Genomic DNA, 26,535 nt, shown 5'->3' on the forward strand with positions numbered 1-26,535 from the left:
AATCTACATGAACAACACAGCAGTCTAGTGGTACACATGCTGAGGGCCAGCTGTGATGAAACATTTACTGGAAAGTGATGACCTACTTTCTTGCCGTATCACAGGTTCATATGATAGAATCACGTCCTCTTGACTCCCTGGTGGGATACGTAAAAAACATTAGAACATATTTCTGGTCATAAAAGTTTACTATTCCCTGCTAACATCAAAATGCAAGTATGTCGCTCATGCTTCATAATAAGTCAAACAGCAAACCGGACCAAAGAGTTTAGCAACATTTCATTCATTTTTCAACATTTCTTCATATTTTAACCTCAAGTTTTGTATTCCCCACTATTTCAGCCTTCCAAATGAATGAATGAACTGAACTTCAGAAAGCAAACTTTATACCATATTGCATAAAATTTAATATGGGGTTTTAAAAATACCTGAGAAAAACATCAGGCTATATTGGTGTGTATACCAACATTCAAAAGGACTGACACATTTACTCTAAGAGATAACACATTACAGCATAACTTTCAGACAAACAGATGTAACTGTGACATGCTCTACGATTGTACTTCAAACTGAAACGCTCACAAGCAAACACACAATAGTTTAAAAAGGTTTAGGCCAATGCCATGCAAACATGCATAAAACACAATCTAAAGACAGTGATCAGTATGAACTAGCATGCCAGTGTAGTGTAAGAGGCTCCAGTACACAAGAACCACTCTGGTGACTGATCAACCACAGTGCAAAATCTATGCAAAGTGGCCTCTGCTGCTGACAGATGTGACTTTCATCTTTTTTCAGGCCTGAGTCCCAACTAGCCGCAGTGAATAGTAAATGGACAGTAATTCAAACCACGAGCCACTAAAAATAGCACAAACAGACTACAGAGACAGTAAGACAATGTGACTCAATTGATTTCAATTAAAACAATAAAACAAAACATCTCTTCCTCTTCTGTCTACATTTCAAGTTTTGTCAAAGGATCAATCCTGATTTGCAAAAAAAAAAGAGAAAGTGTAGTTTAAAGTTTTAAAAAAGACTGCACCACTTCTTGGGATTCCTAATCAGATATCATACATTTTCAGCCGTTGACCATTAAACAATCCAAAACCTAGATGCACTCCACAGCTTGAGTTTAGTGAACCTGCTTAGGACAGAGGTTAACACACTGCAAACCAAGAAGCAAGGCAAATCCAGCAGCTGCAGCAGCATGCAGTGATACAGGCAGAAGACACACGTTCAGACAAATAGTGTGACGTTTGTGTGGGGGAGGGCGGGTGTGTTGGGGGATCATGGTAAACAGAGATGAGGAGTCATTCCTGGACCAACTTACTGAATGTCTTTGTCCCATACCCATCATCACCTATCCCCAGGATGTCCTATTAACCGTCCAAAGAGAGCCGCAACAGAAGAAAGAGAGGAAGGAGGACAGCCGCAACATAAGCACCATGTGGGAGGCATTGAGAGGACGGAGTGATGGGCCCTTAGATCTGTCCCTGTTCAGACAGTGAGCCGCCAGCAGAGGGAGCCAAATACAATCTGATGACAGATGCTCTGGTTGAGATTGAACCTAAACTGTCTCTGAAGGGAAACTGGGTCATACAATATCACCATATGGGAGCATATTACACTAAAATGAACAGCACCGATTTGGCTTCTCTCCCGCTGACTGATCAGCATCTGAGGCAGGATGTCCCTGACTGTGATCCAACAGAAACAGAAAAACAAGCACAACGAGAAACAATCATGAGAGGAGTAAAGGCCTCTTTGAAACCTCTTCACCTGAAACGCACTTGTGACTCCCCGACCAGTTCTATGTGTGACCTACACTCACTCTGCATGAGGTACATGTGTGTCTGTGAGCTTACTTACGGTCTGAATCACTGCCATCCTGTTCACCATCTTTGTTCTTGTAGAATGGGAACTTTCGTGTAAAGATGAAATTCTTTTTACGTTTGTCAGTGAATGACTGTGAAGGGAGAAAAAGCATGGGGCAAACAGGTATCTGTCACGTTCATGCAGACAAAACAACTGCTTGCAGGAAGTGGAATATCAAGAAGTTCTGTTGTTTGAAAACATTTAAATGTAGTTTTGTGTGATTTGTTTTCACTCTAGCAGTCTATTACCAAATATTCTGTGCAGTTTTCATCAGAGCATTTAACTTATTTAAGATCCTGATTAAAATAAAGTTGTGTTCTATTTCTGGTCAGACCACTTCCAAAATACTTCAAAGTCGAAACAGTGACTCTTAGCTGATCATCAGAAAAAGAATCACTCGCATTTTATAAAATATTTCAACTTCAGCCACTTATAAAGCCAATAAAAAGTGAATTGAACATTCATGGAGTTCATACTGTTGATCTGACAAAAGCTATGGATGCTTTCTACAGGTTTTCTGCCATGGTTTAGATTGGACATTTGATTAACAAAAACATCGTCCAAACACAGGTTATTAACCTCTGGTTATAACTCAGTGAGTTAAATATTATTCTATCCATCTTCTATAACCCGCTTTATCCTCACTAGGGTCGCGGGGGGCTGGAGCCTATCCCAGCTGACACCTGGACAGGTCGCCAGTCTATCACAGGGCTACACTTAGAGAGAGACAACCAAGCACACTCACATTCACATCTATGGACAATTTAGAATCATCAATTAACCTCAACATGTTTTTGGACTGAGGGAGGAAGCCGGAGAACCCGGAGAGAACCCACGCTGCATGAGGAGAACATGGAGACTCCACGCAGAAGGACTCCAGTTTGAGATTCAAACCCAGGACCTTCTAGCGACTGTGCCGCCCTAAATTATAGTTATGTTTAAATACTAACATAACAGTGCAAATGCTTTTTTTTTCCAATTTACCAAGGATTCCTCATGCTTGATAAAAGTCCTTGTCTGAATGTAAATATTGAATAATAATGATAGCGCCATCTACTGACAAACAGAAAGTTAGAGACTATGTCTTTACAAGCTGCTATGAGCAGATTAATTGGCTCTACCGACATTTGGTCTGCTATGTTGTGAGACCTTGATGATGCTACCTGGAACAACTTTTCAGTTTTTATCTACACTGTTGCAATAGCAACACATTATTCGCCATGAAACAGGACGCCGATTTTGAAGGACTGGGAAGGCTTGAAAATGTGCACATGTGTCAGGAGTGGTGAAAACTGTGTTTTATGGTTCTCTGGTATGGGCGTGGCATAATGGCTCCTTAGTGCAGTCAATAAAAAAAATGTCACCCCTACAATAGATTTCACTTCAATGCATCAAATTTGGTAGATACATGAGTAACCTTACAAAAAAGCTCTTGGAGCCACATTCTAAAGCCCACATGAAGTCAGCCCGTTTGAATTTACGTGTTGTACTTTAACAAATCCCCTTAAGGAATGAATCAAAGTGATTTTAGATTAGAACAATGCCACACAAATCCTTTGCATGCAAAGTTATTAAACTTGTGATTTTTCATGTAATGCTGTTGCAGTGGCAACGCAGTGAATTTTAACATTTTACTATGAATCAGAAAGTTGTTGGAATGCGAATACACATTATCCAGTTTGCCCCAAATTTGTGCAAACAACTATTTGAAAGTACAAACCAACCAGAAGCTTGTGGTGGCTACCAAATGCATCTAGTTGAGGAAACAATGGCCAAATGACATTTTAATGACATTTAACCAAATATTAGCTCATATTAGCTATAGTTTTTTGTGAGAAAGACACAAGTGTTTCAGTGATTCCATCATATGATTCCATCATAGAAAGTTCAGAGTTATAGGAGTCACTGGAAACTGCCAGGATACACATGGTCTTTACAAGTACATGTAAACTTTTGTTCGTGATGGTACATTTCAGCAATAAAGCCTCTCAACTGTGGTGTGAATGCACAAAGGACAGACGGCCTTATCATTGCTATTGCAGATTTAACTGGGTGTTGATGGAAAACAAACCAACTGTTTCTTTTTAACTGGATTTTTACAGAACTGTTCTCATTAGGCATTTTCATTCAGCAAAAGCTGTTTGTGGGAAATCAGATGAACTGTTGTATACATTTATTTTATTGTCTAAATTAGTAAAATATTAACAAGCGCTAAAAGAAAAAATGTTTGTAAAATGTACTTAGAGGATTTCATTGAATGTGTTTGTTTTGTTCATCTGGGACAATGACACTATAGGTTGCAGGACTTCTTGACATGCCACATTTGCATCAGAGCCATTTAAATTAAAAACAAGGTGAAAGAAGAGTAACCCTGACCATGCAGTGAGAGAAGTAATGTAACAAAGAAAATATGAGGTTTAGTCATAGAAAAGATCACCGTAAACACACACAAAACATGCAGTGATAGAAAGAAAAGATAGAATTTGAGGAGATGACACTTCAAATAATGAATATAATGTCACGCCATCGTTTGAAAATGAAAGCTGTTTGACTCCATGTGGAGTCATGCTCAGATGTATTAACTGCCCAAATCCCAGGTACCATTTCCTCCTTAACTTTATGTTTGTTGTTGAATAAATATGTCAGGGTTTAGCTAAAAGCTTGGTAGAACACACTTGCACTCCTCATGCTGTTGTATAAATGAAATATCTGTGTGAAAAGCTGATTATTACATTTTTTTTTTTGCTACAAGCATACAATTTTCTAAGCAGAAAGTTTGACAACTAGAGGGTAAATATTCTTGACAGAAAAATAGCCCTCCAGGATCCATATTACAAAGGCAATGACTTATCTACCTGTTAGAAATCAGAGTGAATTAAAATTACAAAGAGGAAATTGGCTGTTTTTAGTCTTTGCATGACTTATAAATGTGGGGCTGCGATGTTATTGGTAGAAATGTAAATGAACAACGTCACACACAATAAAACTGGCTGATGTGTTCTTAGTAAATGTTATCTATCTATCTATCTATCTATCTATCTATCTATCTATCTATCTATCTATCTATCTATCTATCTATGCTATAACTGAACATCAAACTGCAGTGAGAGGAGCACGACTACAGAACCAAAAAGGCACACGATGACACAGTTAAATCTGGTTACACAGGAAGCCACACAGTTCCTGTACACACTTGACGATAGATGACTTTTTTTCTTGCCTACACTCAGTTCACAGATACATCTGAGCTATGAATCATTAAGCTGATGTACTGATAGAAACTGCCATTTTGCAGCTCTCAAAAACGCACTTACCCCTTTTGAGTCAAATGACCCTGGCCTGGCATTGAATTTCACAGTCTTTAGACGTGCCCGCTCTTTTCTCTCCACCCTGCCAAGCAAATAACCACGTCAGTCAACCACAGAGTTAAAATTAAATTACTTGCGCTGACAATATATTGAAGTAAAGAACATTTTTACACACGGGTGTCAAACACTTGTACTTGTGGTGTATACAAATATAGATGTCTGTGTCTTGTCTGTTTTACTCCCTCCATCTTAACCATGGACACAAGAAAAAGGGAAATTCATACTTTCTGATCGCTTTTAAAGCAATGTTTTTGTCTTCAAAAATAAATCCAGTCAACAACCAAATGCACTCAGTTACTATGCTTATTTCAATGTAACTGGTATTGATTTACCTCGACTAAGCATTGAACATGTTTTCTAGCTTGAACCGACAAGTGCACTTTGCAGCATGACAACAACATTAAACATCTATTCTAATGATCTATCTTGTGTTGTTTCTGGTATTTTGTGTCTAGTATTTTCACAGACAGCTTGTAGGAAACTGAACATCCTAAAATGTCTTGTTTCAGGCTCTTTTTCAGGTCTTTGGAAATGTTAAATCCTGAAATAGACCTGTTTAAGACAGTGGCTAAAAGTCTCTGCTAATTTGTCAAAAAAATTTATCAGCTCAATTTCACTTATTCAAACTGAAGTTTTTTTCCAGTGTACTGTCCTCACACAATGCTTTCCTAACACATCACTGACAGGTTTTTATAATATCTGAAAAGTGAAACACATCTCTATCCACTGCTTACCGTCTCTTGCTGGGGATGACACCCATTTCCTCGCTGTCTCCATGTGGAGTAACTCGGCGGGCCTGCCACCATTCATCATCTGAGGCGTTGATGACGTGGAGTATGTCCCCATACCTGAAGCTGAGCCCTTGACTGGGGAGACCGCTGTCCTTCGACTTCTCATAGTCAAACAGTACCCTATTCAGTGGAAGAATACAGGATTATCATGTTTATTCTTGCAGACACAATTGTTTTCTATTTCTTCACTGTCAGTCTTCGATTTCAAATCAAATCAGGTTTGTTGTCATGTTGCTGTACATACACAGCAGTACAGGCAAGATGAGAAAGTGTTTCATCAGCATCCAATAACTTAAAGCAATTTAAATAAAGAAGTGTTTGCATATCTAGATCAGCAGTTCAGCATTCTGACAGCTTGTGGAATGAATTTGAGGCCTTTTCTAATTCAGTAGAGAGAAATTAGAAGCAGAGCTTTACCAGGTCATACAGAATATTGACTGCTGGTCCATGGGGGCTGCTAGAATTAGAAATGTTCTTCTGTTTCAGTCACAGATCTCAAACCTGGTTTGAACGTGTGCATGCGTAAATCTTGACATTAATTAGGCCCACATCTTGATGCAAAAAGAAATATGAATCAAACTATTCTTGTACGTCATCTGCATGAAAAGTAAATAACACAGCTCTATTAAAAAATGTGGTCCTATCCCTTTGCCATGGAGCTTGGTCAGGGCAAACATCACACGGAAGAAATGTGGGGCAGGGAATGGATGTTTTTTTTTCTTTTTCTATGTTTTCTGAATTTAACTTGAACATCCAAGACTGGGATAAAAGCTGAAGCAAACCAACCTCACATAGAGCGATCTCTTCTGATTGGTCCGGAGGGATCCTGAACCAGAGCTCATGCTGTGGTTCATCATCTGTTCGCGCAGGTCATGGATTTTGGCCTCAAATCGCTCATATTCTGCAAGACAAGATTAAAATGGATTACAAGTGACAGCCAGGTCTGCATTCAGATGTCAGTACATGAAAGGAAAGAGGCGGTGAGCTTAATGATGCCACTAAAACTGGAAGGTTCCCCTGTTAGGTGGAAAACAGTATATTTGAATCCTAGATTATTCTCACTGGGGTAAATACAAAGGAGATGATGATACAAAAGGACAATGTGTATATAGGAAATCTGCACTCTGAATATATAATGACCCAAAAATGAAAAACGAAAATTTTTCATTGTACATTAATACTGAAAAACAAGCCTAGCAAAGTCAAGAAACAACTTTTTTTTTATTTAGTCGAAATTCTATTTGTTGATTTTACCTCATAAAGTAAAAACCACAAATAAACAAGAGGGTGACCCTGGAAGTAGTTTGGACATCTACCACTACACAGACAACATGCAAACCAAGACAACACTTATTAATTTTGTTAATATCGATACACTTAGTATGAACCACCATAATTTCAGTCAATAAAGTCAGAAGCCAAGAACAAAATCAATCTGTTGGCAAGTATGCTTTTCCTGATTGTGCAGTTACTATGAGCATAAGAAAGCTGATCACTTGTAGCACGGCTGGCTAATCTTTCCCTTAAAGAAGATCAACAAGCAAAGAGATGAGACATATACTATCATGAAATAAGCAACCTCTCATGGCACAACAAAATCAAGACACGAGATACACTGGAACTTTCGCTGATTTAATTTTTTTTCAGGGAATTCCAAGAAAGCTCTTTTTTGTACCAAACTCTTCTGAATCACTAATGAGCTTCTTTACATCTTCCTAAGACTTCCTCTCTCTAAAGAGAAAGCCTCACATGTAGCCCGTACAAAAAACTATATTTAAAATACAATATATTATTAGAAACAGAAATTTCAACATGACTACTTTAATCTCCTCCTTGTCTATTTTTCTGCCCACCTTCCTCTAAAATAGATCTCACATACCTGTTCACTCTGATGTTCTATCTTCCACGGTTGCTGTCTCTTTCTGATATTGTCTTTGTATTGTCCTCTGTGATCCTTTTCACTGTTCTCTACGGACAGTCCAATTTTCTGACTCTGCAGCACCAAGTAGAGAAAGGGAAACACCTCTTTCTCTCCCCTGGCTGCTCATATAAGCAGCTCAGGGGCGGAGGCAAGAGCAAACAGATACACCCAACAACAGCGCTGGTTTGTATTATCTGTCTGTGATTTTCTAGAAAACTCGCACAGAATGTCTGGTCACACACATTTAATTTTACTGTTACTCTTGCTCAACAACAGCTCCCAGCTGACAACTCTAACTGCACTAAACTGCTTTAAGTCAGATTTATCAGACAGATTCCAGTTTGTTCATGTTGATGATTCTTCCACCCGCAGCAAAGTTAGTTATAGAGTTCCACAGGGTTCTGTGTTAGGACCAATGTTATTTACTTTGTACATGCTCCCCTTAGGCAATACTATTAGGAAGCACTCCACTGTTATGCAGATGACACCCTGTTATATTTATCTATGAAGCCAAATGAAACCAGTCAGCTAGTCAAACTCCAGGGATGTCTGAAGGACACAAAGGCTTAGATGACCTGTAATTTCCTTCATTTAAATTCAGACAAAACTGAGGTTATTGTATTTGGCCCTAAACACATCAGTCACACATTTTTTTATCAGATGGTTGTTCTGGATGGCATTGCCTTAGCAACAAATTCTACTGAATCTTGAAGTTATTTTTGACCAGGATACGTTCTTTAATGCACGCATACAGCATGTCTGTAGTATGGCCTTGTTTCAGCTGCATAACATTGTCAAATACAGGAACATCCTGTCTCAGAGTGATGCTGAGATACTAGTCCATGCATTTATAACGTCTAGACTGGACTATTGTAATTCCTTATTATCAGGATGTCCCAATAACTCTCTTAAAAACCTCCAGCTGACCCAAAATGCGGCAGCCAGAGTTCTGACAGGAACCAGTAAGAGAGATCATATTTCTCCTGTATTAGCTTCTCTTTACTGGCATAAAATTTAAAATCCTGCTTCTCACATATAAAACTCTCAATGACCAGCTCCATTTTACCTTAAAAACCTTATTGTGCCGTATCATCCTAACAGAACCCTTCGCTCTCAGACTGCAGGTCTACTTGTGGTTCCAGAGTTTCCAGAAGTAGAATGGGAGGCAGAGCCTTCAGCTATCAGCTCCTCTGTTGTGGAATCAGCTTCCAGTTTGGGTTCAGGAGGCAGACACCCTTTCTACTTTTAAGGTTAGGCTTAAAAATGTTGTCTATAATAAAGCTAAAAACATTTTCAAAGTGAAGAAGACGGTTTGAAAGGTTTTGAGCTGGGACCACAGAAACAAAAGGTAAAGTCAGGAGTGTGCAGTGGAGGAGTGACAATCAAAAGGTTGGGAAGGACAAGGATCAGGTGTGCCTCAGTTGGTCAAACGCAGAGTGAACATAGCATGATCACATTCACTCAGTGGCTCGCACTGAGCTGAGCCCTGATGAATGATGTTAATGCTCAGAGTGCCAGTGGCACAAACCTGGTGCAGGAGAGAGGGCCCGCTGTGGTGAACATAGAGCAAGTTCTAATGGGCAAAAAGAAAAGCAGTTGTTAGTCCCAAAGGGGTTTAGTCAGCTGTAAGATGTCACCTCAGGAGAGAACAACAGTTTGGGTAAGTGAGATGTGGAAGTGCAGACTTTAGATTGAGCTGGATGGCAAGTTAAATAGCTTTAACTTAGATTGTGAGACATACCAAAGTCAGTCTGGGACTCTGGGGCCTCATTTATCATCAGTGCATACACACAGATGTGTGCTTAGTGAGTGCGTACGAGCATTCCCACGCAAAGTATGGAATTTATCAACTTGTACTTATACTTTGGAATGTGCGTAAATATACGCACAACTCTGACCATGCGTACATTCTGGTAGAATAGTGAAAGTACAAACAGAAACCATTCAGGGATTTTTGGCCACAAAAATCGCATTCTAGCGTGAGGTTGGATACATATGCAGCATTTCCAGCCATCACTGAGCAGGATCATGCCGGCAGTGTTGGATGCCATAACTCCCCTTGCCCCAGCCTACATCCAGTTCCCCTTACAGCCATCACCAACGAGCCCAAATCAAATGGTTACTTCACGCCATCGCTGGATCTATTGGACCTATTGAATATTATCCTTTAGATCTATACAGTCTCTGGAGTACACTTTTGAGGCAAACCTGCACCACAGCTCTCAATGTAAGGGTCTGGACGGTTTTGACTTTGGCACCTCTGAGATATCAAGAAGTCTCTGACCATGAGTCACTGCCTCCATAACCCTTAAGTTGATGCTGCTGCTGTTCATGACCTTAATCAGAGACGGCACGTCATCAGTCAGAGCTGTCTGATCCACTTCATGTTAACTTACATAAGGCTGGCAGACAGTCTTTGATAGATTGTAATTAAACAAACATGACCTGCATGGTTAATAAAAAGAAAATCAGATTACATCATTACTGTTCGTGACAAAAAAAATAACTACCACATTATTCAACGACTAAAAAGTTCCAGAGAACACGACATTTAATGTACGGCACCTGGAGTTAAAGATAGTAAACATGGACTGTCAGTTCTGTCACTATCAAGGTGTCCATTAAACTATGACCTAAACACTGAACTAAAATCTCACTAACAAAAGAGCCACTTAGGATTCCATTCAGTGTGAATTCATCCCTGATATAATGAAGGGACAAATGGAGCCTTGCAATATGAAAATGTCAAACCCAACATGAAATGAGAAGTGACCTTGCATCGTTTCCCATATCATCAATAAGTAAGATCTCTGAGTCGGGGCCAACAGAGTCCTTAAAAGACTGTTTTATTCATGTGTTAATTTAAAATAACGAAAAGAACAAATGCAAAATCCACAAGCATCCATAAGGAAAGATCATTTTCTTAACTTTTAAAGTGGAAGAATCTTGAGGATATAGGTGGAATTCTTCCAGACTGTTGTTTTGTTTTTCTTTTGTCCATGACACTGTGTGTGGGGTGTTTCCAACAAATAGGTAAAGGGCTATCACACACATTTTTGCTTTACTTCCTCTGACACAGTCTAGTCCATGTGTGAAAAGACAATTCTGTGGGATGGTTGTTGAAAACAACTGTTGAACTGCAGTAGTGTTTGGCAGGTAAGACATCACTGAGTGGAGAGTAAAGACCTACTAAAGCATCGTCCTGTGCAAGTTTGTGTTGTTAGCAGAGCTGCTAACAACTGTGCTTGATGAGTACAGTAACTTGTTTGCTCTGACTCACCTTCTGGTCTGTACTGAGCAATGATGGTGACCATCTGTCCTGCTCCTTTCAGTGCTGCTGCTGCTTGTTCATGTGTAGCTCCTCGAAGGTCGATGCCATTAACCTGTTACAACAACAAGGCAATTCTATTTATGAGAATTTCAGTTGACTACAGTGCAATGGCCTACAACACAGATGAGCTGTAGTACAAAATAGGGATTAGTGAGAATGATTTATTGTGGCTTTACTGAATATATCAATATCAGTTTAGATCTTACATGCAAACTAACACACCTGAATGTTTCTGGGTTTGTCACACATATGTGCAGACAAAATCACCAACTATAAATATCTACAACATGCAATAATATAAATAGTTTCTATAATTTATAAACAAAAACATATAAAACGATTTTCTCTGCATCATTTGTTTAAACAGTATAGTGAGTGTTCCACCTATTAACATTATCACAAGAGCAGCCGCTGAAACCAGATCTGCTTCATTTGTCACTTTGACATGCAGGAACACGACAAAGAGCCCAAGGTGTTAAATCTAGCTTCCAAATTCCCACAATTCCAATCTGATTTAACATCTGCCGGATATACAGCAAGCCAGTTCCACAGAGGCACCACCCTTCAATCCACAGAACCCAAAGGACCAGCTCCCTATATGCCAGTGGGAGGCACCACTGGACACGCCTGGAGGTCCTACGTCCTTGGCATTATGGGTTATGGCTATTCTGTCGACACAATCTTAGTCTGGTGGTTTTGTTGTGGCTATATCATATCAACACAGTCTTATCTCTGACTACTCTCAGTTCATGATTGGTCGCTGTTCTTTAGTGTCAGGGCAACTGAACAACAGCATCAGTCCAAAAGTGCAAAAACAGATGGATATCAGATGTAGGAATGACTGAGTGTGGATGCTCAGTAAGTGGAGACAGACAGGGAGTTATTGTTAGGCCACAGCTAGAATGTTAAGTGTCTGCTTTCATCAAGGTAGACCAAGGCACTGATTGGTCACAAATTAACAGCCAGACAGTGTCATGTTGATTTCACGACACCACGACACTACAATTAAACACGGCAGTAGAATCTGTTGGACAGCGTGGAGTTAGTGTGGGAGCCAAACTATTACAATTAGTTACAACGAAGCAGAACATTCATTTTTCAACTCAGCTCATTATCTCAGCAAGTCATTGTATATGCATGGGTCTTTGTTACCTTGACCAAACAATGTAAGGTGTGTTTTTACAACCTAAGATCGCAACCTGAAGTCCATTGATCAGAAGTGCTATATTTGGTTTGTTCCACTAGAAACCACTGCTTCAGTTTTTAATTTTTTTTAAAGGAATACAATTTTTGAGAAGTTTTATTATACAGTGCAATACCAACTGCTACTGCTGAGTAAACCAGACACAAAATCAGTTCTGCTGTGCACTTCAAACTCATTTCATTATTAGTTTCAGTACACACCACATTTTGTTGGGGTAAATACTACGGCATCATTGTACAGTTTACATAGTCTTCCAATCTGAAGAGTGACGCTGCCGACTGTATCGTGTGTTGTGTGGTGTGAAACTGGGTCAGAACAAGAGCCACAAGTTCATAGTTATCGATTTAATTTAGTTCTCAATATTATTAGTTAGTTAGGTTTGAAGAAACACTTAAGATTTCACACACACACTCCTGACTCTTTGGTAGTCTGAAAATGTTTGACAACATTTTTTAAGGATTTGTGCAGGCAATTCAACATTATGTCATGATGTCAAGTTAAACTTTTGTTTCTGTCTTGTCTTCCTGTTTCTGTTGGCAGCTTTTATTTTACAGTCTCATCTTCATGTAATTTCTTTTAGTTCTACTTCCTGTTGTCATTTTGTCTTGATCGTTCGCTCTGCCCCAATTGTGTCCAGTTGTTCCCCATTACCTCACATGTGTATTTAATGTTTGAGTCTCCCTTTGAGAGACCCGAAGAGAGGTTTTCTAGATCTGCTGAGTATTTGTGTTGTATTTTAAATTTTTGTGAATAAATATTTTTGTTCACATCCACTCTTGACTCCTGCATTTGGATCCTAAACCTGAGTCTTGTCACATCAGCTCTTGACTGTATAAACTATTTTTTCTTTTTCTGAGTCTACAGTGACTCTTTGTCTGCTGTAACGTCTGCAAGTGGTGACACTTTGCTCATACATCACTACAGACCAGAGTCTGGCCATCAGTTGGAATTTTGAATGTAGACATTATAAGACATTATTTTAAGGCAACAACCAAAAATAATTTTAGGGAGTAGAGTCTCTGTTATCATCAGTAGTTTGGACCTGGACGTAAGAGCTTCTGAGCCTGTGACACTAAAAGTTAGCCATGCTGTAAATTGTGTTTTTGATTTACTGATGGAAACTAGACAAGCAATGTTTTCACATTTATGCACTTTGGAGACAACAAAAACAATTTTTCTTTAACCAAAAAAACAGCATTCTGTACCTGAACGTAACACACAGCAAGAGGTAAGGTGTGGTAACAACAGACTGAAGCACTGTGTGCCAACTAGGTCACTCCTAAGTTAGACATTTCAGTAGCATGAAGGATTACATTTAGCTCCCACAACAATTTATTTCTATTTAAACATCAAATAACAAAACAATTTCACTGAATTAAAATCCATAAGCTGGCCTGTTTTAGACATATCATTTACAGTGGCATAGACAAAAGCAGTAAATTCCAAAAAGATTCAAAACCTATTTTGTTTGTGGTTTCTGATTTATTTATCTAAATCTTTAAGTGATTATACAGCTGATGAACTAACTAATTCACAGGTGTTTTAGAGAGGGGCTCTGTGGCAGATACCCAGGTCACAGGTGATTGTTGGTATGTACAGTGTAAGCACTCATAGACACCATCTGTAATTTATACAACCACAGTGACATTTTCAACGGGTCAGAAACTGAGGCAACGAAGATGCAAAAGAAAAAAGACTAATTAAGTCTTTATGCTGCAGAGGAATAGAATTTAACACGACTATGATAAAATAAACGTATCAGTAACTACTACAGAAACACTACACTGCTCTATGATAATATTGGAGAAATGCTGCAGGAAAAACAAACCAGAGTGTGAGTGTTTGGCCCTGACAAAGAATCTAGGCCAGTAGAACTTCTATTAATATGTAGGGAGCACACAGGTTTAAAAAAAAAAAAAAGTAGATCTGTACATGCAGCTGCCAGCCTTCGTTTGATTTTTTTTTTGGTCACTCTTGATGCAAAGGATGCAACAAATAGATGTAACTTCTGTTTCAGATTAGTTCGCTAGCAGCCTGTATTTCGAGTTATTAAAATCTTTTTCATAATGTATGAGAAAAGACAGTGACATGCCAAAAAAAGATGTAGAATCAGACTAAACGTTTTCCAACATGACTGTAAATCGGAGTGAGGTCGCTCGTCGAACTCACCGATAAGATCTGGTCACCACGTCTCAGCTCTCCGCTCAGGTCAGCGGGGCCTCCTGCCAGGATGAAGGAGACAAATATGCCCTCGCCATCTTCACCACCCACGATGTTGAAGCCCAGGCCCGTGGTACCCTTGTGGAGAACGACCTTCCTGGGTTCCCTGTACAGACAGTTCAGATAGTACATCAGCTCAGGGGAGTCAGTGGTTCTCAGCATCTTCAGCTCAAGTGGTGGCGGACAGAGAGGTGGACAACAATCGCACAGTACGACGAAAGCCTCAGTGAAGCTTTGCTCAGGCAACAGAGCGAAAAGACTGCTGGAGCTCCACAGGGGGATGGTGCTCTACTTAAGATCACTTGTCCCCAATTCAGTTCAGACAGAAAAGGAACCTCGTCACACACACACACACACACACACACACACACACACACACACACAATAAAAAGGTATGCTTCATACATGCATCACACTACGATACATTCGATATAAACAAATGCAGGACATGAGCTCCATATTGTGGCGTAGTAGCATTTTCGAGGAGGTGCAAACTCAAATGTGATTAACGCAAGGTCACAGACTTCTATTTTAGGAAGATTTGGGTCAAAGCACCTTAAATACATTTTTCTTGTTGTTTGCTACCAAATTAGTAACAGCAGCTCACAGCCAGAGACAATGATAGGAAATGAAACCTACTGTGTGACAGCCGAGCACATTTACATCCAAAAACAGGAATAATGTTTACATCTAATGAACTAAAAATGCTAAAAATCTAATGATTTTGTAGTTTTTTCTGGCCCACCATGCTTATTATCAAATGACATCTGACATTTCTAGAAGGCATGACCCTTCCGGAGGCTGAACATGTCACCACTAATGCAAGCAGCACACTGCCATCTGCTGGTGAACACATGAACTCCATCTTGAGAGCTTTTAGAGCTCAACTATACAGCACATCCTGTATTTTCTGAAGAACTGATTATGTGGCATCTGTGGTCCACCTATCCACACAGACAAAGACTTTTATACTTTAAGATGTACTCTCTGGCTTAAAAAAAGGCAATTTCCAGTATGATAAACAAATATGTGAATTCTAACCTTGAAAAACTTGCTTCCAACAGCATAATGATTTGCATACATTCAAACTTGTACCCTTATTCCAATTATCTCTTCTTCATTTTCAACCATCCCTGCAAGTTCTATGACAAAAACATTCAGTGGTGTGTTGCTGTTGTGTTATTATGGTTGCTTTGTTCACAGGAGCCATCTAATCAACCCCCTACAGTGAATACATGGTTAATGAGACATTAGAAAAATGAATGATAGGTTACAATAATTAATAACTATATTTGAAAAGCAAGTTGACATTTGTGGTTCAACTTCATCTCCTGACATTTTCATAGTCTGAAAACATACCTCTGTACTGTATCTGCAGATGTGTCTAATGTATGCATCCAAAATCTGCATCGAAAGATCAGACTTGGGATCAGTTTAAAACATGATGACGAACCTACAAATGGAGTTGTGTAACTGAACCATGACGAAGGTGGTGTCCTGAGTTAAACCGGTTTGTATAGAAACGAAGAAGTTAAACTGAACTCTGGTGTCTCAGTCTTCAGGGGAACATGACAATTAGTTCTACAATTAGAATTTAAACAGGAGAGCCACGTCCCTACGCGAATCATGGCTCTCTAACGTCTCTTTTCTAGTCTTCTGATGATTCACCTGTGGCTAAGCTGCTACAATATGCTTCAAACTGTCAAAGCAACGTAATTTGGGAGTTGAGAGTTGGCTTTTACTGCCACTAACTGGTCATTTGCAGATTTACACAGCATCCCGTCGGAAACACATGACATGCAAACATCAGACTATGAAGAAATAGTAAAGATGTGATCCACAAACAGAACAATTGTTGTTGCATACAAGCACCAGCAGAGTAAAAGACACTCAGAGAAGGTCATTAAAGTCATTTAAGCAGGTGGTTCACCCGATACGAGGCTCAGCCAATGTGCTACAATAGTGCTGACCCTTGTGAACTCCCCAAATATGAAAACCTCACATCTTATTGGGAGCACTGATGGCTCAACAGTGGAGGTTCTGGGTTATGGACCTAAAGGTTGGGGTTCAAGCTTTGGCATCATCATGCTCCTTCTGTTGGGGGTCCTTAACCTGATCTGGTTGAGGCATGCCTCATCATGGCTGATCCTGCTCTAACCCCAACTGATGTGCTTTTCTTGATTTCAGAGAAGCTGTGTGCTGCTTTGAAATAAGTCAGACTTTCACAGAAGGGAAAAGGAATAAGACTACTTCGGCATTCTTAAAAATTGACATTTCTTCATTGAAATGAAAAAGGACACAGGACTTAGATTTTGAGATAGTTTGATTTCATAATACCAAACTGTAGCATGGATGTCTCTTTACAGTACATACTAGCACAACTCAACCAAATAGAACATTGTTTTCATAATTTACTTCAAAAAGGTAAACTTTAATTTATTCAAAATCCATCACCCTATTATTTATCCCCATGACCTGTAAAAAAATTCATTTAGATGATTGTAACTTAAAACTCATGGAAATCAGAAATCCAGCATCTTAAATTATTTGAATATTTCCTAAGATCAATCAGAAAGGATTTAAAAGAAAGAAATGTTTAACTTCTGAAAAATATGTTCATCTGTACAGCTTTATCTGCACAAATCTTGCCAGTAGATGGAAGAATAAAGTGCTCTGAAATCTCCTGGTAGACAGTTGTGTGACTTTGGACTTGATAAAACACAGTGGGGAGAAAAAGGAAAGAAAAAAAATCTGTCTAATGCTAAAACCACCATTCCTAACATGTGCATACTACTATTACAACACTACTGCTGAAAACCCTACACATGCCCCTCCCAACATATCCACAGCAGTAAAGTTATTGTTTGCACTAGTTTGCAAAACCACAAGGCAAATATTAACAGACTGTGTTCATCTTTGACTGTTCAGACCTGAGAGGACAGCTGTCCCACAAGAAGAGTGACAGATTCAAGGACAAAAAATTCAAAAGGGATAATTCAGCTTTACAAAACTTTTATCAGAAACTATCATCAGAAGAAAACATTTTAAGATGCTGTTCCTTATTTATTTGAATCCTACAATGCATTTTAAGTTCAACTGGGGCTCTGCTAAAACCTCTGCTTGGCTGATAAATTGCTCAATCTGAAAGTCAATACAGGTTCCTTCATGATGCCGTGCTTATTGGATCAGTCATAGGAAATATGCCCTTGTATCTTATTTTTCTCACATCCACCTCAGATAAAATAAATTAATGAATTAATTAATAAATGAATAAAATTATAAATTACATGGTTACTCTCTCTTTGCATTTATATAAATACACACATACTTTACATACGAGGTGTGTCAGAAAAGTTCCAGGACGGGTGTCACGAAGGATATATTTCATACCCAAACTACAAACTAGAAGTTCATTTAACCAGCACCAGTCCTGGAACTTTTCTGACACACCTTGTACATAGATATAGTATATATCTATATCTATATATATCTTTATATATATCTATATATGTAGATACAGAGAGAGAGAGAGAGAGAGACAGAGAGAGAGAGAGAGAGACAGAGAGAGAGAGGAAACAGGAAGGATTGGGAAGAAGAAAGGCATCACGCAGCACGGAACTAAATGCATTAGAAGCAAGCTGGTGACTACATGGTAACATGGCACACTGTTCACATTGTGGAATGGGACATAGTGGAGGAGTGCATGGGGGGGTGGTGATGACGGTGGACAGTACCTGGTGAGGTCCAAGTCGGGAAACAGGCTTAAGTGATAGCTAGGGAGGGGGGCGGAGTGGAGGAGGCTTTTGTCACACTCCACGGGGGAATAGTGTCGGGGGGAGGGCACTTTATCACATAGTTTGTTCACAGTGCTGTAAACTGGCTCAGGAGGCCTACAGTGGAGTAAGAGACAAGAGCAGAGAAGTTAGTGTTCAGGGACAGAGGCGAGGATGAAAGGGACTGGTATAAAAAAAAAATAGATGGCTATGTGACGAAAGACAGAAGGATGGGAACAGTCACAATAAAGCAGGATGAGCGATGGCAGAAAGAGGAGGAGGAAGTACTTTTACACGGTGTAGATGGTACAGAGGTCTTGCTGAACTTGATCAACTAATGAATCAATCAGCTTGATTGATCAAAGTGTATTAAAGTATTAAACAATCAGGACAGCTAAATAGCTTTGGTTGACCGTCTGCACGTCTAAAGACAAAGGATATTCAGTTCATGATGATCAAAATAGAAAAGCAGAAAACCAGCTTTCAGACGTTAAACTCAAGGGAAGTGTTTACCTGATAAATGACTTCGCTGTGTAACTGCTTATCAACTGTTTAACAAACACTTTCCTCTTGTTTCCCAATAAGTAGCTTTAAGATTGGTAAAAATTTGTCATTTCACACCGACAGTATCCACTTGTTCCATGCCTTCATTAAATCTATGTGTTGAAGCATTTAGAAAAAAATGCAAACACATGCTTTTTATGGAGTGCCACTATGTAGTCCTTTGGTAACGTATTTTAGCCCCACTTTCTACATCAGCAAAGCACATGCTGAATTTTTGGGATTCAAACCCAAGATACTTTTTAAAACAAAAAAAACCCCATGTCATTTAGTAGAAATATTCCAGATGTCTTGTGCATAATTTTAAATCAATTTCACCAACACTAAGTCTGAACTATAAGGTATCTTTCGACATTCTGACTTTCAACAGATTGGAAAAAAAGCCTGAATGTACCTGGATGCAAGTTTGTAATGGCCAACCCACCGGCAGAGCGTGGAGGAGTTTTAGGAAAGTAAAATGAAAATATATAGAGCGGTGTAAGGACGGATGGATGACACAGATATACTAGATGTACAGTCACTTCACAAAGTACTCAGAGCCCTTTAGTTTTTTCAGACCTAATTTTATAGCAAAGTAAAAACCTCTTTTAAGAAATTTTGCAAGTTTGTCAAAAATCCAAGAGCTGAAATCTCTCATTTACAAACATACTCATACTCTTTGCTGAGGCTCCAAAATGTGATCAAGTGCATCCTGTTTGCTTTAATTATGCTTAATCCTGATACAGAACTGAGATAGTCAACCTGAAAACTTGAGCCCCCCTGTAACAAATTCATATTCAAATAGTTTAGAAACCCGTGTATGCAAAGTCCCACAATTCACAGTGCCTGTCAGAACAAAATTAAAGCCACACTATCCTGGAACTCTCCATTGGCCTCTGAGATAAATAAATGGTGAAGCATAGATCAGTGCATGGGTATAAACCTATTTCTAAAGCTTTGAGTATTCTCTGGAAAACTGTGGCCTTAATTGTTTGGAACCACCAGAACAATGATAATAAGTGGGCGTCCAGACACGGCCTTGGTCAGGACGGTGGTCAAGACCCAAAAGTCTCTTGAACAGAACCTCAAAAATTCCCTACAGAGATGAGAAAAACTGCTAGAAGTGTGACCATTTCAGCAGCACTCAATCACATGAGGCCTTTATGATAGAGCAGCTATGGAGTCCACACCTGAGTGAAACACATATGAGAGCACACTTGAGGGTTTGACAAATGGCATCTCTGAGAGAATGAGAAAAAAAGACTATGGGCAGAGGCATGTCAGCTCATCAACTGATAATTCCATATCTACACTAAAGCATGGTGGTGCTGTTTTGGTGGTGCTGTTTCTCAGCAGCAGGGACAGGGGCTGGATTTGACTAAGAGCAAAGTGAATGCAGCAAAATACAGAGACATCTTTGAAGAAAACCTGCTCCAGAGTACAGTGACCTGAGACTGAAAGGAAGGTTCACTTTTCCGCACTGCAGTGAACCAAAGCATACAGCCAGGACAGTTCTGGTTTCAGGACACGTCTGTAAGGTCCTCGACACATGAACATGAGTCTTGAGTGAGACTCAAAGAGCTCTTAGTACAGGTCGCATTGAGGACAGATATGATCCAGTCACTCAGACCACATTCAGAGCTGGACTGGACTGCATACAGCCACATTGTTTTAGCTCTTTGAATGTGTCCTCATCCACAGCTAAGGATTGCCCAGTCAACTGCTGTCCAGAGCAGAAGTCCAGAGTACATCTTGGACCATTTGCTTTGCCCTAGATACACAAAGGACTAGATCTAGTTTATATTGCTGTGATTTATTCTTCTTTTATTTTCTGGCAGACTAGACATGGGAAGTGCATTGCTACCTCGTGCGTGTTAAAAACAACAACGCATTTGGTCGCTACAAATAGAAATTATGTGATGTATGTGTTCATTTGCATGTAAAGCACAGAAGCGAGATCTAATCACAAGTTGTCACGCGACATGCATGTGACGACACATTCTCATGTCAGGTAAAAAGCACATGGAATGCCCTTAAATGGCATTTTTCTACCTTGGCAGTACTCAAAGGGCTTCATAATGGTTACACACACAAACACACATAAATGGCCATAGAGTTCCAATGCAAGGGGCTTGCCTGCCATCAGTACAACTCAGTGTCTTGCCCAAGGACACCTCGGCATGCGAATAGGCTGGGGATCGAACCTTGCCATTAGTGGACAACCCAACCACAGCTGCTTCTGACAGTCAACTGCCTGAATACAGATGTGAACAGACATGATTAAAGCTGTCCACTTGTGATCGGCTCACCCAAGACACATGTCTAATGCTAGCGGGAACAGTGCCAGACTGTCTTCGAGTGGCACAAACTAAGCCCATATCCCATGAGATGATCTGCCAGGAAAAATGGGATAAACCTCCCATATCCAGGTGTGTAGGTCGTACATAACCAGACCTATCTCCACAGCGCTACATCAGGGCTGATCAGTGGTCTGATTGCGCCTCTTGTCATTCTGCTAAAGTCATTGGTACAAAAACAGAACAGTAGTGACGGGATCAAGACAGGAGTAAAACAAACAGACACATACTCCATGCTGCTCACTGACATGTTAAATGTCAGTGTCTTCACCTCCTCCATGGAGCTTCTATTCCACATATGTATGGCAATGGAACAGAGCAAGCAAAGAAAATATAACAAATAAACATAAAACATGAACAAACAAAAAAAGACACTATATGAATGAACTATAGTGTGACCCTGTCCATAGGAGGCATGTCATCATAGGAGGCAAGGCATGATGGATGAATCTTGGAATCCCTTTCAGCTCCTGCCTCTTGCTCTTCACAAGTTTCGAGTTGCGTTGCGGGTTCCAAATTGGTGTACGCTGTGCAAAGTTATTTTGTTTACAGTCTCTGATGGTAGTTTCTAAGCAGACTGCATGAAGTATCTATTTAGTGTGTCTGTCCATCGTGCCTTTGGTAATTCTGGAAAATATCAGATTGACTTGCATGCCTCATGCCTTAACGTTCACGAGTCTTTAAGGGTTTCATTTTCTTTTTGGATTGTAGTCACTGACAACTGTGTCGTTATACAAAAGACTGATGCTCTGCATCATCAATCTGGGGATCATTTATTTGTTGGTGTGTGAATTTAAGACCCAGTCTAAGGTCTTTTATCTCTTGGTGTAGCATGCTAAGAACATCGAGTTAGATGTAGAGTCAAGAACACTGACTTGCATGTCCATGGTGTGTAGGGTTAAGTGCTTTTTCTTTCTTTTGGCCAGTTTGGGAGTCTGGTGGTCTGGGTTGTCATTATCTTCCTCCATTGTGCACTGGTAATAACAAGTGTTGATGAACTGTTCCAAGTTCTCCAGTCTGAGTAGTGTAAAAGGCTCTTATGTGGTTTAATGATCAGTGGTTTTGATAGTATTTTGTTACAAAGACAGCAGAGATGCTCAAACAGATTTAGCAATTGTGCTCTAACTGCCGTAGTCTCATGATCTCAGTGGACCTAAACTGGTTTGTCCTCGAGAATGCTGTTTTCTAGTCTTTCTAGTCTAGTTCTTTAAAGACACCCTCCAGTGAATATCAAGTATTTGACCTTTCAAATGTTTTCATATGATATTTTTAATAATCCAGGATACAATAGCAGTGCCCTTGTAAAATAGTTTAATGCAGAAACTTGTTTAGGTGGAGCATGCTTGCAAAATGACACTATATGCTCAAAAGGAATAATAAATGTTTATGCAGAATTATTACACAATTAACTCTGCGTACAGCCAGCGAGACGATCCAGTAAGACTGTGGTAATAGTACTGAATATGAAGCTCTTCATGTTGGCTGTCAAGAGTTTCAAAATGACTGGGGAAGTGCTTTAAAGGAGAAAGTTATTTATAAAAGGTTAGGTAGCTGCCATTTATACAACTTAGAGGCCGAAGTGTGAAAAACTAAACAGTCAAGGTGCTGAACTTATATTTATGTGTGTTCATTGTTACAAACAGACAATCAACTACAAACTACGACATAACAATAACTCGTGCTAGGACGGGAAAACAACATAAAAAAAAACAACGCTGTGATGGTGAGCGAGCTTAATGGAAAGAACTAAAGTCAATATTATGATAATTGAGCTCTGAGATTGAGGGATGAGCACACCTGAAAGCAGCTGACAATTTGGTGATTGGCTAATTTGGAATTTTTGGGGAAATTCAATTTGCAAAGAAGCAGAATTGAAAAGTTGCATCAAGTTTTCAGTGATGCTGCATATTGTGATGATTCTGCGAGAACACTGCTGACTGATGGATCCGTTGATGGTCAGGTCAACCTGATGACGTGGTGGACAGAGTGGAGCCTTGTCTCTTCTTCCGATCATAAATGAACTCAAACTTGCGATGGTAATCAAGAAGAACTCAAAAAAGAAGTCATGAAGAATTTCAGAGCAACTTTCGAAGGATTCAGGAAGGACTCCAGAGAACCTCAGTAAGGACTCAAAGTGGTGCTTTTAGTAATGGAGGGGATCTTGGAAATGGCAGCACACAGGTAGTGAAACGGGAGGAGAATGCTGTGTGCAATCCAGTGGCAGGCTTACAGCCAGAGTCTACGCTGAAGAGTCAGACTGTGTAGACACTTACTTAGGGCTTCAACAAAGTACTGAATTTATTTTCTGAGCACTTTTGTTTGTGAGAGATTTCAGGAAGTGTTTTTTCATTCTGCTATATATTTTTGTCATTATGGGTTTTTGAGTGTGGATTGATAAAAATGCCAAATTTACCCATTTCAAATCTACAACACAAAGTTTGTAAAAAGTGGAGGGCTCTAATACTTTCTGAAGCAACACAGACATAGTCCTACACTTAGTTAGGCAGGGAGCTTATCTTCACGGTGCATTACCTTTGATCATTACTATATCACTGCATACTGTATATTACCTTTATAGAACCGTGGCCACAGTGGCTGTATTACAAAATGACAGGACAATGCTCATCCATAAATTGTACTGTAATGTTTGCACAAGTGTGTGAGCTAAATCAGAGGGTTCAGTCTATAGAAATATATGAGCTATACAAAAATGCAAACATTAGCTAACATTGGGATTGTGTAACTTATTTTTTTCAAATGTTGGCATATTGCTTCACTAGCGTACTCACCAGACAGGGTGTGCTGGATACACTCTTAAAGGACAAATGTTAAAATTTGTTTCCCAGATATCAGCTTTTTAGAACTAAAACTAATCTATATTATTGTATACAGCAGAATTGTGGAGGATAACCTTTTAAAAAAAGCCACCATTCATGTGTTTCAGATAACAGAAAGGTTATATCTGAATAGAAGGTTTAAGCAGAAACATTCAACAGTACTTCAGAATTCGTTTGTACCATTTAGTTAGGGATTTAAAGAATGAAAAAGAAAAGAAAACATGATGAAAAGAGGCTCATGCTTAAAAAGAGTAATTTCTGTATCCGATGAGTTAATGAAAAAACTAAACAAAAACAATGGTGACCATGCAACCACATGCACTGAGCGTATAAAAATCACTCATCAAATTTCATTCATTAAAGCTCACCTCAACTGGAAGTGCTGGGAATCAAACCTGTGTCCCTCCCCATCATCTAACGAGGGATTTCTAACAGGACAAAAAAAAGTACATTTTGACAATCAACCAGTAATAACTGTCTTTTAACATAAAAGGCTGTATTCAAATCAATTTAACCCCTTTGAATTGTATTGTATTAAGACACAGATCTAAATAACAGTCAGACTCTGACGTACAAAACAAAACAACACAACTGAAAACATAAAGGGCGATGTCCTTGAAGTGAATGTCCCATGTCAGGGATTTAAAGAGTCATCAACAACATCATCACAACAGATCAGAGTGCGTTAGCTCATACACAGCAGGCCTGCACGGAGAGGCAGCGCTAACCTGCTGCAGACACACTGCAGCTTCATATAGTTTCCAACACATTCGGTGAACGTTCAGTCTGTCTGCTGATGTGGATTTAAGTGTGTTAACTAGAGCATGTAGTACTATATGTGAGTATGGAAAATGGAAAGCAGGAATTTATGCATCATGTGCATGTTTGAGACACTGGACTGTGTGTATGTGCAATATGTTGATGCAAGGCTGGTAGTCACACTATTAGACAAGATTAGAGTAGATGGGTGTACTGTGAGTATTGCCTAGACACTAACCCATTTATATTAACAAATAAACACACATGCACGCACATGCACAATGTTGCATGGACTAGACTTGTGGCGTCACTGCTTTGCCTGCCTTGAGCACACTGCAGCACAGAACTACTATCACTGTACTTTTGCCCTTATCCGTCTACTCTCTCTCTGACCAACTCCTGTGTGTTTGCAACTCGTACTGAGTCTGAATAATAACCCACCAGTGAGATGCAGAAGCCAGAGAGATCGGGGAAGGTGGCTTTGTTTCTCTTGCTGAATCATTCATTCTACAATAAGCTGAGCTGAGGCAGCCAGTCAGTCCAGATCAGACCAAAATGCAGTAACCTTGGAAGGACCCACAGGGCCCATTTAGAATCTGCAAGGGGACTGCAAAGCTGGCCTGTGGGGGTGCAGTTCATCTCTCCTTTTTTGATCAATTACCATTTAAATAGGATCAAATCAAATCCTGGAAACAACAGCTTTTGCACATTTCTGAATTTCTTTTCAAGCTAGAAAGCCAAAATAATACCATACAGCTGTCAGAGAAGGGTAAAAATATTATTGTCAAAGAAAAAACAAAAGGTGAAAACTGCTGTTTTAAAGGATCACTTTGGAGAAAGGTATCCAAACTACAGTGCAGTGCATTAGCTATAGGTAGCTATTCTGCTCAAAGAAGACATTTCAAATGCCAGATAGCAGGTGAAATCAACCGAAGACAACACGGTGAGCTTCACGTGAATTCGTCAAGTATTATTTAATATTTAGGCTTCACTCCTTATAACAGCCACTGATATATTCATGTAATAGTATGCCATTATCAAATCCTATTCGCAAGTGATTTCTAAAAACACTGCCAGTCACTTTCCATTAAGGTTCATTTGCCCTCCCCTGAGCAGAGTAAGTCCATGAAGACTACATCCATGCTTGGATGAGTAAACGCAGATGAGCAAATCCCTGAGCTTTCAAAGCAACCTTTGAATCACTTAATACATTCTCTACTTAGCCATCACTCGGCTTCACAAAAACATTAAGAGTTACATTTTGACATTTAGAATTTAGCTTATCAAATTATGAATAATGTTTGACTTTTTACATGTAGAGTGGCAAAAGCTAGTGTGGATGCATCATGAGTTTTACAGAAAGTGAAGGTCCACTTAGCTCTGCTGTTTCCACTGTTTGTTCTGACACTATGCACAGAACACGGTGAACAGGATCGGCATGAGCTACTTGAAGTCCTTCCCTTTAGGTCAACATAGTTATCTCAAAGGCTATTAAGGGTGCACCTTGGTTAAGAGCAGGTAGTAAACCTCTTAACTCCAGAGAGAATAAAGGACTAATC

The 26,535-nt window shown here is 39.5% G+C and overlaps 1 protein-coding gene across 1 annotated transcript in view; it reads right to left on the reverse strand.

Annotated features, from left to right (window-relative positions):
- The window catches only part of dlg2 (discs, large homolog 2 (Drosophila)), a 37,259-nt gene that overhangs the window by 6,415 nt on the left and 4,309 nt on the right, over nt 1-26,535 (reverse strand). The window contains exons 5-14 of the mRNA XM_008280038.1: nt 24,586-24,645; nt 18,445-18,600; nt 14,660-14,816; nt 11,236-11,338; nt 9,484-9,528; nt 6,821-6,935; nt 5,978-6,154; nt 5,190-5,265; nt 1,331-1,376; nt 87-137 (exon numbers count right to left, since the gene is read on the reverse strand). Coding sequence (XP_008278260.1) covers nt 87-137; nt 1,331-1,376; nt 5,190-5,265; nt 5,978-6,154; nt 6,821-6,935; nt 9,484-9,528; nt 11,236-11,338; nt 14,660-14,816; nt 18,445-18,600; nt 24,586-24,645 — 986 coding nt within the window. The remainder of the gene's footprint in view (nt 1-86; nt 138-1,330; nt 1,377-5,189; nt 5,266-5,977; nt 6,155-6,820; nt 6,936-9,483; nt 9,529-11,235; nt 11,339-14,659; nt 14,817-18,444; nt 18,601-24,585; nt 24,646-26,535) is intronic.

This window comes from Stegastes partitus, unplaced genomic scaffold (assembly GCF_000690725.1).
Source record: "Stegastes partitus isolate 25-593 unplaced genomic scaffold, Stegastes_partitus-1.0.2 Scaffold180, whole genome shotgun sequence".
NCBI lineage: Eukaryota > Metazoa > Chordata > Actinopteri > Pomacentridae > Stegastes > Stegastes partitus.